Source organism: Tasmannia lanceolata, unplaced genomic scaffold, assembly GCF_043159265.1.
Source record: "Tasmannia lanceolata isolate RefF3 unplaced genomic scaffold, GAP_Taslan_0.1 ptg000037l, whole genome shotgun sequence".
NCBI classification, from domain to species: Eukaryota; Viridiplantae; Streptophyta; class Magnoliopsida; order Canellales; family Winteraceae; genus Tasmannia; species Tasmannia lanceolata.
Window position 1 is genome coordinate 10,837,085 of NW_027518714.1, and position 13,676 is coordinate 10,850,760.

The 13,676-nt window shown below is 39.7% G+C and overlaps 1 protein-coding gene across 1 annotated transcript; it reads right to left on the reverse strand.

Moving 5' to 3' along the window:
• Positions 1-11,705: 11,705 nt before the first annotated feature.
• On the reverse strand, positions 11,706-13,291 carry LOC143861216 (uncharacterized). The gene is made up of 2 exons (XM_077372152.1): positions 12,104-13,291; positions 11,706-11,792 (listed from the first exon to the last, which is right to left on the reverse strand). Exons 1-2 carry the CDS (start codon positions 13,289-13,291, stop codon positions 11,706-11,708), a joined length of 1,275 nt encoding a protein of 424 aa, XP_077228267.1.
• Between the last annotated feature and the right edge of the window lie 385 nt (positions 13,292-13,676).

Genomic DNA, 13,676 nt, shown 5'->3' on the forward strand with positions numbered 1-13,676 from the left:
TCTCGTTAATATAAAATGAACTATCATAAACATTAAAATAATAAGATATCAGCAGTCTATACTTTTCTTAAAGAAATGACATCATCTCAGCTTAAAATATTATCAATGACAAGTCTCTTTTAAAACATTTGAACAAGCATGAATTATTACCTAAGAATTTAACCACTTATAAAGGTGGCAACTATGTGCAATAATGGGCATCAAACAATGAACTACAATGAACATCAACTATGTGCTAGTGAAAAGAACCAATAGACAGCTTGTTTATACAAAATAATGGGCAGCAATTTATACAAGATAATGAGCAGCAAGCGGTGAATAAAAATGGACAACAGCTTTGTGCTTATGAACCAAATCTATGGGCAGCAGTTATACACAAAATGAACAGCAAGTAGTAAGCAAAAAATGGACAATATCTATGTGCTTGTGAACCGAATCTATGGGCAGCAGTTATACACCAAATGGACAGCAGATAGTGAGCAAAAAATGGACAATATCTATGTGCTCGTGAACCGAATCTATGGGCAGCAGTTATACACAAAATGGACAGCAGATAGTGAGCAAAAAATGGACAATATCTATGTGCTTGTGAACCGAATCTATGGGCAGCAGTTTATGCAAAATAAGAGGCTTGGGCTATCGCCTTCATCGCCCTGGCGATGAATGGAAGAAATTAACTTCGCACAAATTATGAGAACGTTAATACTGATGGCATTTTGGACACATTCATATATACTAGTAGTGAAAACCGAGACCCACTTTTAAAGTTGAAGCTAACCCATTCTCATTCTCACCATCCAACAATCATCATAATCATTTGATTGTAAACAAAATCTAATCAATGCGAAAAATAAAATAAAATAATGGATTCCAAACAACATGAATTAAGTAGTAGAAAGAGATACAAGCACAAACATGCACTCTCAGCAATGGTGAAGGGATCTGTCATTGAAGTGATAAGGGTAAGCTAGGAATGTCCCATAAGAATGTCGACTGTGTTAATGAAATAAACATGCATATGAGCTGCCCACAAGAACTGATGAGTGCCAAATTATATAACAATGCTTTTCACAAGGGAGTAGTGTAAGTATCTACCTATAGTACCACTTTAGGACAGTTGCATCACCACAAATGAGGCTGCTATGGTCACTATTCTATTCCAAACAATAAAATGAGGGCTGCCAATATCCTAGTGTAAGGACTGTTAATATTAAAAAGAGCGTAAATACCAAAGGGGCAAGAGAGTTGTACATATCAAAATGGTGATGGCTGCAAATATCAAAGATGAGATGGTGGCAAATATCAAAGAGGATGAGGGGCTGCAAATATCAAAGAGGATGAGGGGCTGCAAATATCAAAGGTGAGATGGCTGCCATATCAAATAGGGTATGAGGGCTGTGCATAGCAAATGGAATGGGGCTGTGCATATCAAATGGGACATGAGGGCTGTCCATATCAATTGGGATGAGGGCTGTCCATATCAAATAGGGTATGAAGGCTGTGCATAGCAAATGGAATGGGGCTGAAATTATCAAATGGGACATGAGGGCTGTACATATCAAATGGAATGGGGCTGAAATTATCAAATGGGATGGGGCTGAAATTATCAAATGGGATGAGGCTGTATATATCAAATGGGACATGATGGCTGTACATGTTAAATGGAATGGGGCTGAAATTATCAAATGGGATGTGAGGGTCGTACATATTAAATGGAATGGGGCTGAAATTATCAAATGGGATGTGAGGGCTGCCAATTGTGTAATTACACATAAATAAATATCAATTAACAAATGAGCTTAGAATGCACAGCCTTATCAACAGTATTTGAAATAAATATTAATTACTCTCAATCACAGTCACTTGGCCCTAAAAAAAAAACATTTTTCTTAATAACTTTCAATCAAGGAGGAATGAAAACCGGAGAATGCTCTTACCAAAATGTAAGTAGTCTCAATGCCCAGCCAAAAGCAAATACGTACAATGCACGACATCACGGCAAAACAATTATATGGACAAACATACATGGCAATTAAACTCCATGTGGATAAAATAAAAATAATAAAAAAATAATGATTCAAGTCAAAACCAATTATTTGGAATTCAATTGATTGCATCATTCAAGTATCTCCGGAATAGCAGCTCTGTATATTTCATCTACACAAATGAGTTCCGATTTCAAATAATGTATCTTTGCATTTTGATGAGAAGAAAATAGTGGAAATAAATTAACAATGTAAGAATTGAGAAGGAAAACTAAAGAAATTAGAGGTGGGGCTTTGAATTCTTTAGGTCTGTTAGGAGATGTTAGGATGTAGGGGGTATTCATATTATGAAAGGACATCTATCAAAATTAAATGATTAAACAGGAAACCACAACAGCTCAAATGTCAATCCCCTGTTTCTGTTCTCCAAGACTAATATTTTTTTTTTTACAACTACAATCTAAAAATTTATACAAATTTGTCTTGTCCGCTTACCACTATACCAACAGACAACAACAATCATTTTTATTTTATTTTTTTACACAAATTAGTAAAAACGACACTATGGAAAACTGATAGAAATCATGAAGCAGTCAAATATAATTATACATGTTAGTATCATTTATAGAACCTATATATTAATAAAATAAACTTTAAACCATAGATCATTTCGACCAATATCATGATGAACAACATCAAGTACCCTTCTTAAGACCTACTTTTCATCAATAGAATTTTCATTTTTTTCTTTTTAGGATCATGCATCAAAACTGCTACAGCAAAGTCTCTGTGTAAATTTGGGGAATAACATAACTAATGTAAAAGAAGACTGGAAATGGATATCATATATGTGATCTACATATAGTACTTAAACTCCTTCAAGATAGAGGAATCGGCCTATTTTTTTTTACCTTTTGAAACAGAAATGTATTAAAGACAGATGATGTAACTGAACTGAGTATTTTCTCAAGTAAAATTATGCCTTAAGTTCAGATTTTAAGCCAAATCCTCAAGATAAATAAGCACTCAATTGACAGGAAGCAAAAAAACAGAGTGACGTAATCAAAACACATAGAACTCACAGAATGCTAGCTTTACATTATCTTATTAAACTCTACAAATATAAAAATATGATTGTTAAAAAGGATGAAATTTTTAGCTAGAATTGCAAGAAAAACTTATGTCGTTTTCATTCTATCCGAACCTATATAATCATAAGACACGATGCAAAAATAAAATAAAATAACTTTTATAAACCTGTAACTTCATACACAGCATTATTTAAGCCAGAATGCATTTTTTCTACTAAAAATATGAGCCTCATTCTAATCTTCACAAATCATTAAGGTCAAAAACAAAAATCTAAAAGAACAGAGAAAAGAATAAAAAATAAATAATAATTGAACATATACTTTATAGTTAAAATGACTTACCTGAGTTAAACCTCTCTTTTCTTTAAAAACTAAGGACAGATCTTCTTCTTTTTTCTAATTCCCTGCTCAAGCCTTTCAAAATCAATCAATGCTTCACAAAATCTTTGAATCGAATCTGAGCCTTGATCTGAGCCTTGATGTAAAATCCTGAAGTGAGATTTGCTTTTCCTCTTTTATAGATCTGAGCTTCTGGATGAGTAGATCTACAGTTTTGATGGATAGATCTAAGATTTCGAGGGACAGATCTAATGTTTTGAATATAAGAAAACAATGAATTTAAAGCAGAGATTGATCGGAGAAGAGGAAGGCAAGCTAGGGTTTGTAGCTGGATTAATGAAAGAGAAATGAAAATAACAGTAGTTAAGGTAATAAGGGAGGAAAAACCAGATGATCGGAGCTAAGCCGGAAAAAGAAGATCGGAGAAGATGACACAGAAGGTTAGGGATTTTAAGATCTAGATCTAAGATCGAAAAATAGAGAAACGGATGGAGAAGAAGGAGACCGGAGATTATGACCGGAGTCTTGCAGACGATTGATCGGAAAAACACCACCGGAGAAGAAGAATCAGAACGAAGAAGGTTTGAAATCTCAGATCTGCTTTCTCTCTCTCCCTGCGAATTTTTTTTTTTTTTTTTGTAATTCTGATTTTTTTTGTATATATAGAAAAATATATCTGTTGATAATGGCACTACTACTTGATGAAGCGCGCGGACTTTGATAGGCGCGCGAAATTGCGCGTCTTTTTCGGCCTAAATTGCATTTTCCAAAATAAATTCGCCCCCATCTCGGATAAATTCGCCCCCTTTTTCTGATTTACACAACGGTCTTTTCTCGGCTTGTTCGCAGGGCAAACGCACTCGGAATTCAATGAAATTTTGCAGGGGCCCTAGCGGAACCTTAAGCTAGCTCGGGGTGAAATCTGGGACCCTAGTTGATTGATTTGGTTGGGTTTTTGTTCAAACAAGGGAGGCTCAAGGTACGGCCAAAATGGGGTGTCTACAGATGCCCCTCTTTGGCAGAGCGTGCTTGTCACGTGAATGTCAAAGCCGAACAGACAAACCATTTTGGCCGACCCGAAAAAGAATCAAATTAAATTTTGATTTTTGAAAAAAAAATATACACCAGATAACATGGTGAAATAGCCTTTCACCAGACTATGACTCTGTAAACGCTGGTGAGATAACCTCTCTCCAACTCTTAACTCAGTACATATTGACGAGATAGCCTCTCTTGCAAAACATTAAAGGATAGATTTGATTATGAATGATCTTGAAACTTGGAGAGAAAATGAATCTGAATGCCGTGTGGAAACGGACTTTGAATGCCATGTGAAAATGGACTTGAATGCCATGTGAAAATGGACTTGAATGACCTTGGATGCCGTGTGAAAACGGACTTGGAATGACTTTGGATGCCGTGTGAAAACGGACTTTGAATGCCATGTGAAAATGGACTTGAATACTTTGAAAACATTTTTTTTTTTTAACTTTTAAAACTTTTCAAATGGTGAGAGAAATGACCAAACTCCAAATCGCGGAGCCATTGGCAAAAACATCTTTTAAAATCTTTCAAATGGTGAAAGAAATGACCAAACTCCAAATCGCGGGGCCATTGGCAAAAACATCTTTTAAAATCTTTCAAATGGTGAAAGAAATGACCAAACTCCAAATTACGGAGCCATTGGCGAAAACAGCTTTTAAAATCTTTCAAATGGTGAAAGAAAAAAACAAACTCCAAATCGCGGAGCCCTTGGCGGAAACAACTTTTAAAATCTTTCAAATGGTGAAAGAAATGACCAAACTCCAAATCGTGGAGCCATTGGCGAAAACATTTTTTTTTAAAATCTTTCAAATGGTGAAAGAAAAGACCAAACTCCAAATCGCGGAGCCATTGGCGAAAACAGCTTTTAAAATCTTTCAAATGGTGAAAGAAAAAAAAAACAAACTCCAAATCGCGGAGCCCTTGGCGGAAACAACTTTTAAAATCTTTCAAATGGTGAAAGAAATGACCAAACTCCAAATCGTGGAGCCATTGGCGAAAACATTTTTTAAAATCTTTCAAATGGTGAAAGAAAAGACCAAACTCCAAATCGCGGAGCCATTGGCGAAAACAACTTTTAAAATCTTTCAAATGGTGAAAGAAAAGACCAAACTCCAAATCACGGAGCAATTGGCGAAAACAACTTTTAAAATCTTTCAAATGGTGAAAGAAAAGACCAAACTCCAAATCGCGGAGCCACTGGCGGACATATATATATTTTTTTAAATGAAAGGAAAAATCATTGAAACGAATGAAGAAATGACCAACTTTGATCGATTTCACAAGGTAAATAAATCATTCTTTGCCAAGAATGATTGAAAATGCATGATCTTTGCTGAAGATAAAACTCAAGGAACTTGAAGAAAATTTCAGGTATTAACCCTTTTAAAATGATTGAAAAGCATTTTGCTGAAGGTTTGACAATTGCAGGAGCAAATTCTAAACTCCGCAAGGGATAAAATTTTCTGAAAACTTGATTTTAAAAGAAAACAATTTGATTGAAGAGACCGGCTCAAAGATTGTACTCAAGCTTCTCTGGTTTTCATTTGCTGAGAATAGCTATTCTAGTTATCATTACGCTTGATATCTTTTATGACGTAAGTCATAAAAGATGCCCCTAGTATGAAATACTTCCATAACAGATTCGTAAGAGAGCAAAACATAGGAAATGGTTAAAAATTTTCATTTCATTGAATATCTGAGGTTACAAAGCTTTCAGGTTTACAACAGGCTGTATCTGCCCGACAATTGCCTTTCAATTCTGACGATCTCTGCCATTTCATATGGGCTTGAAAGCCTGCCATATGGACTTGAGAATCAATCATCTTCTGAACTTCACTCTGCTGCGCATCACCCTTGAGGGGATACAAATTCATCATTTTTTCATCACCCCAGCCTTGGGAGGAATATTAACCACACAGGACTCTGGAATTTGACCTTGACTCAACATAGAAAAAGACTTGGACAACCAGCAAATGAGGACTTCGACGGGCACAATGACTTAAACTCTAAGAGAAACTGAATCTGCTTCTTAGTCTGATAAGTATTTTTAAAATGGTACAGTCTACCACTCTTAAAATCTTTTGAAAACCGTATTTAAAGGTGTTTCATTCCTTTTTCCGGTATTTCCATCATGGTTATTATTCCCTTGGATTGTTTAGTCTTAACCCCCTTAACCTTGAGAGTGTCAGAAGAATTTCTGTCGGTGCTTACTCAGACTTTGAAGTAGTGCTGCCGAAGAAATGAAAGTCTTGCTGACTTTCAGAGGTTCTGTCCTTTATGAAGTCACTGCCATGACCAAATTGCCTTTTCAGGTTTTCGATTTGGCGGACCGCATGCCTTAATTTTTGCCTAAGCCGTCCTTTCAGGTTTTCAGCTTAGCGGGCGAATGACCCTAACTTTTGCCTAGACCACCCTTGCGGGTTTTCAGTCTAGCGGGTCTAAGACTCCATTATTTTTTTTATTTTCTTTCTGTTTCTCTACAAACCTGGGCCTAAGTACACCAGAAGGACTTTTAGGTAGGCTTGGGTTCAAACAGGTTAACATTTGGTAAGTTTTCATGTATTTGACCGAATCTGGCCCTCCAGACTGCCTACGTATCCCCAAAGAAATGGGAATCAGGTCCGCGTAGTTCGCCCATTTGGGTTTCAAAAATTGTTTATTTTGTTCTTTCTTTCCTTCTCTTTTTTTTTTAAGGATTTGAAAGGTTTGAAGGATTTGACCGAACCCGAATTAATCAGGCTACCTACGTACACTGGAGAGAGGGATCAGGTCATGACGTAGTTCAGGTTATTATCTTTTATGACGCAAGTCATAAAAGATGCCCCTGGTTTGAGTTTATCAAAGAATGAAAGTGTTTTTTTTTTTTTATTTAGGCCCAAAGTGTTTGCAAATGTTTTTTTTTTGACTTTGAGGTTGTTGGCTTTTGAGCTCTGATCGATCAAAGACGGCCTCCTGGTGTATCTAAGCATAGTACTTTTTTAGTTGGTCCAGGTTTGTAGGTTCTGTTAATTTTTCTCCATTTTCATTGAGGAGTCTTACAGCTTTTCCAGGCAGGACTTCATCAACAATGTAAGGACCAGACCAATTTGGCCTGAACTTCCCTCTGGGATCAAACACCGGTGCCCTGTAAGACTTCAAGACGAGATCTCCTGATTTCAGGTCTCGGACCTTGACTTTCTTGTTAAAGGCTCTTTCAATTCTTCTCTGATACCCTTGGATGTGATACAAGGCTCTCAGCCTCTTTTCATCAATCATCTGCAATTCCTGATGTCTGGCTTTGGCCCACTCAGACTCTGGCAGATTCGCTTCCATCATAACTCTTAGAGACGGGATTCTCACTTCAACAGGGAGGACTGCTTCCATTCCATACACCAGAGAGTATGGAGTTACACCTGTAGAAGATCTGATCGATGTCCTGTAAGCCCATAAAGCAAAAGGAAGCTTGTTCGACCAGTCCTTATAAGTCTCGGTCATCTTACTGATTATGACCTTGATATTCTTATTTGCTGCCTCTACAGCCCCGTTTGTTTGCGGTCTGTAAGGAGATGACTTGTGATGCTTGATTTTAAACTCTTCGCACAGGTGCACTACCTCTTTCTTGAAATGAGATCCATTATCAGAGATCAATTCATGAGGTACTCCATATCTGCAAATGATATTCGCACGGATGAACTTCGCAACTGTATTGGAAGTTATGGAAGCATATGAAGCAGCTTCTATCCATTTCGTGAAATAATCAATGGCCACCAAGATGTACTCGTGCCCACTTGACGATTTGGGATAGACTTTGCCAATGATATCAATTCCCCATACTGAGAATGGCCATGGCGAGGTCATAGAATGCAGCTCTGACGGAGGCACATGAATAAGATTCGCATAGACTTGGCATTTATGACATTTCTTCACAAATGCGAAACAATCTGTTTCCATTGAGGGCCAATAGAAGCCAAGTCTAAGGATTTTCCTTGACAGCATCTTACCATTCATGTGAGGACCACAAACACCTTCATGTGTTTGCTCTATGAGCTCTGCAGCCTGATCTTCATCAACACACAGAAGCTGAATACCGTCAAATGACCTTCTGTACAACTCTTCACCACAAATGATGAAGTTGGCAGCGAACTTCTGAAGAGTCTTCCTCTCTTTGCTGGAAGCTTCAGGCGGATGCCCCTTGCCTGAAATGAAATTTCTGATATCTGTATACCATGGTTTACCATCTGGACACCTGGCAGATATTTCAATGGCATTCACATGTGCTGGAGCCCATTGCAACCTTACAGCTAAAGGTTGAACCTCCATTGTAGCAGAAATGTCCAACATTGATGCCAGAGTAGCCAGAGCATCAGCAAAGTGATTTCTCGTCCTTGACAGATGAGTGAAGGTGACATTCCTGAACTTTTTGACCAGAGATTCGAGATAAGTATGATATGAGATCAACCTCGCCTCTTTTGTCTTCCAATCCCCATTTATTTGACAAATGATCAGGATTGAATCTCCAAATACATCGATGTCTTGAATTCGCAAAGCCAAAGCTGCCTCAAGTCCTGCGATGCATGCTTCATATTCAGCCATGTTATTAGTGCACTCAAATTGCAACTTGATGGATAATGGAATGTACTCCTTCTTTGGAGATACCAAAACTGCCCCTATTCCTTGACCGTGATTATTGACAGCTCCGTCAAAGTACATAAGCCACTTGGAACTCAGAGTTTCTTCTTCAATGTCCATAATCTCTTCATCAGGAAAATCAGCCTTCAGAAAAGCATTCTCTTCAATAGGAGCATCAGCCAGCTGTTCAGCAATGACCCGTCCCTTAATTGATTTCTGAGTGACATAAGTGATGTCAAACTCAGACAACAATAGTAACCATCTGGCTGTTCTTCCAGTAAGAGCAGGTTTTTCGAACAAATATTTCAACGGATCCATCCGTGAGAGCAAAAATATCTTGTTCGACAGAAGATAATGTCTAAGCCTTTGAGTCGCCCAGACCAATGCTAAACACGTCTTTTCCAAGACAGTGTATTTGATTTCATATTCCAACATTTTCTTACTGATGTAGTAGATGGGCTTTTCTTTCTTAGACCCTGCCTCCTGCTGAGCAAGCATACAACCCATTGCTGTATCCGTGATGGACAAATACATCAACAACGGTTGACCAGGAATGACTGGGGATAAGACAGGAGGCAAAGACAAACACTGCTTGACCTTTTCAAACGCTTCCTGACATTCTTCATTCCATTTCTTGGAGGAATTCTTTTTTAATAACTTGAAGATTGGTTCACATGTCATAGTTAAATGAGATATGAATCTCCTCAAGTATTGCACTTTACCAAGAAATCCACGAATCTGCTTTTCTGTTTTTGGTGGTTGCATTTCTTGGATAGCCTTGATCTTCTGAGGGTCCACTTCGATTCCTCTTTCACTGACCATGAATCCAAGCAACTTCCCTGACGTGACCCCAAATACACATTTATTAGGGTTCAAGCGAAGCTGAAACTTTCGGATTCGCTCAAAGAACTTTCTCAAAGCGACTGTATGCTCTGGCCGAGTCCTGCCTTTGACAATCATGTCATCTACATAGACCTCGACTTCTTTGTGAATCATGTCATGAAGAAGAGTAGTCGCAGCTCTCTGATAGGTGGCACCAGCATTCTTGAGACCAAATGGCATCACTCTGTAGCAATACGTCCCCCACTGAGTAATGAATGCCGTCTTCATCATATCCTCAGGCGCCATCTTGATCTGGTTATACCCTGAGAATCCATCCATAAAGGATAAGAGTGCATGTCCAGCGGTATTGTCAACCAAGAGATCAATGTTCGGAAGCGTAAAATCATCTTTCGGACTGGCCTTGTTCAGATCTCTGAAATCGACACACATCCTGACTTTTCCATCTTTCTTGGGCACAGGTACAATATTTGCAAGCCATTCAGGGTACTCGACTACTTCAATGAATTTCACTTCGAGTAGTTTCTTAACCTCGTCATGAACTTTCAACTCCCATTCTGTTTTAAGTTTCCGGAGTTTTTGCTTCTTAGGCTTGATGCCAGGGATTAGAGGTAATTTGTGTTGGACAATATCCTCGCTCAATCCCGGCATGTCGTCGTAAGACCAAGCAAAAACCTCCTTAAACTCTTTTAGCAAGGTGATTAATTCTTCGCGCTCCTCAGGAGATAAAATTTTGCCAATTCGTATTTCCCGAATTAAGGTTTCATCACCTATATTTACGGTTTCAATTTCCTCTTCAAGTGGTTTGGCGCGGCGACTCTCCTCTTGTTGAATCATATGCTTGATTTCAAGGGGAGTTTCGTCGGCTACCTCATTAGAGGGGGAGTCTTGATTATCATTATTAGTTACTTGATCAGGTTTAGAAGCAGGATCAGTAGAAGAGACAAGTACAGGAATGTAAGCAAAAGAATCTTTTATTTCATCAGAATGAATGATTACATCAGATGACTTGCCCACATCAGGCGTTACAGATTTTGAAACAGAATGAAAAAATAAGTCGACATCAGTATCGACACAACTAGAAACATGTACAGCCAAAGAATCAATGAATATGCCCTCAGACTCGGACTCAACGCTACCCAGGACAGACTTGTCACCTACTCCAGAGGTAGACCCGACTTCTACAGTACCTGCATCAAAAGAAAAGTTAGAAATGACAGACTCTGGGACGGACTCAGAAATTGACACATACTTTGAAATAACTGACTCTTTTGAAGGGACTGGAATGTACTGAGGGATTACTTGGGGTATAACCTGTGAGGTCCAGTTATCCAGAGGTCCCTCGGCTGGGGTGATATAGTCCTCTGGGTTCAGAAAAGGTGCATCTCTTCCAATCATAGCAATGACTGGTGCCTCGGTCTGAAACAAAGAATTCAAGAGTTCCGGTTCGAAGTTCTCAACCCAGTCTAAATCTGATTCCTCTGTCACAACTGCCTCTGCAATCTGCTTACCGAAAAAGTCTACTGGCAGCTCATCTGCGAAGAAGATCTCAAGACCAGGCAGCTTTACCCCGCTCTCATCATACCATGGCTCTGAAAAACCGTAATAAGGGCAATCAGCTCCTTCTTTCCGGAATCTGCCATTCATTATCATACTGAAGGGTCCCATTGGAAATTCTAAACCCTTGCGGCGACACTCGGCCCATTTGAACATGTAAGCTCTCATTTCTTGTATCTCCTTGCGAGTTGGCTTGTATCCCAAACCAAACAAACCATCGGATGCTTTCAACTCGGGCCGCTCAGTCGGACCCTGCATATTCTTTCCCAAACCTGCCCCTGGGAGATACCCAAATCGGCGCATCATCTTGACTACCCGAGTATTGGTGCTAGAGAGAAACATAATTTCTTCACTCATAGCCTCTTTCATGGTGATAGCCGAAACTTCCACTGAAAATCCTGTCAGACTGATATCTCTTGTGTTTTCAGTAACAAGCTCTTGAGATATTTGTCCAACTTCTGGCTCGGGATCTCCTTTGACAGTGATCACCCGATTGTTTCGAATGAATTTCAGTTTTTGATGAAGTGTGGAGGGGATAACTCCAACCTTGTGCAGCCAAGGTCGACCAAGCAATAGACAAAAAGAAGTCTTGATATCCAACACCTGAAATTCAATGTCAAAGGTTTCTCCTCCAATGACAATCTCAGTAGCCAACGTTCCAATCACATCCCTTCGGGTACCATCATATGCTAGTATACCCTGCTCAGACGGAATAAAATCTTCAGGCCCAAACCCCAGAGTAGTGGCAGTGCTCAAAGGACACACGTTCAAAGCCGACCCATTGTCTACCAGTACTTCTGATACTTTCTTCTGATTGCAAAGCAGAGTAATCTTGAGAGGACGAGTATGATCCTTTCCTTCTGAAGGCAAGTCCTCATCTGAGAAAGATAAGGCTTTTGAAGCCTTGGTCATGGCCACCAAACCGACCAGCTCGTCAGGAGTGATCTCAACTGATACCTGGGATGAGTTCAACTCACGAAGTACACCCTGTCTGTGCTTCGGCGATGCCATCAATAAACCCCAAATGGACACATTGGCTTGTGTCTTCTTGAGCTGATTCAACAAGTTATCTTCTTCTTCCTCAAGCTTCTGTTTCTGCCTCTGACTATCAACCCCTCTCGCAACTTCAGCGGGATTATCAACTCTGAGTTCAGCTGGCTTAAAGACTCGTCCACCCCGTGTGACGTGGCGGAGTTCATCACATTGATCGTTCAGGAGCAACAAATCTTCATCTTCTATCCTAAGGGTGTAAGGGGTTTTTATTTCTTCTCCCTCATCATCACTCACCCTTAAGACATATAGAGATTCAGAATCTTTCTCCTCATCTTCACACTGGAAAATATATGACTGGTTTGATGGCCCAGCCACATCAGGATCGTTCCAGGATAAAACATATGGCCTTTCGGATTCTGCCAACTGATCTCCTTCTTCAAATTTCCAGACATAGGGTTCTTCGGATTCCACAGCACATATGAAGGAAGCCGGATCAATGATAGACTCCTCGGCGCAAATGACATTGACCGAGGATGGAGGCGGCATTGCATGCGTAGGAAGAGGGTTTCTAGTTACATTTGGTAACTGGATTGACAGTTCCTTCCTATCGATCATGTTCTGAATTTGGTGTTTCAAAGCTAAACACCTGTCAGTGATATGGCCAGTGTTACGGTGGTAATCACAGAATTGATCCTCTCTCCAGGTTCTTGGCAACGGGTTGGGAGGAGGTTTAATGTCAGGCAACTTGATCTTCTTGTCCTTCAATAGCTTCTTCAAAGCTACGGACAAAGAATACGGAAGGGGATCGAAATGACGAAGAGGCTTCTGCTCCATTGTCGGCCTTCTTACTTCAGTAACTACTCTGGGTGGGGGCGGCCTGACATAATTGATATTATGGACCTCTTTCGGCGCCATCACAGGTCGCTTCCCTTCTCTGCCATCAGATGGTACTCTAGATCTCAGGCCTTTAGCCAATGCATCTTCTATCTGAGTCCCAGTCTTAATAAGATGGTTAAAATCAAGGAAATATTGGATAGCCATATGGTGGTAATATTGTGGTGATAGGTGTGGACCCCCGATCCGGGACGGGCGTGGAGGGACGTGCCCCCGCGCGAGTCTCTAGATCGTCCACGTGAAGGAGAGCCCCACCAAGGAACTCTCGAAAGAGTGCCCCTCACAGCATGAGCGGCGATGTAAAGTGAGATACCTCTCGATTCGG

Bases quoted from the DNA above. Each gene is read 5' to 3' on its own strand.
- LOC143861216 (XM_077372152.1), bottom strand. From the start codon at position 13,291: ATGGAGCAGAAGCCTCTTCGTCATTTCGATCCCCTTCCGTATTCTTTG. The intron at 11,793-12,103 runs GTCATTGGAGGA...GTTTCTCTCTAG, and splicing joins GAACGTTGGCTACTGAGATT to CACCAATACTCGGGTAGTCA.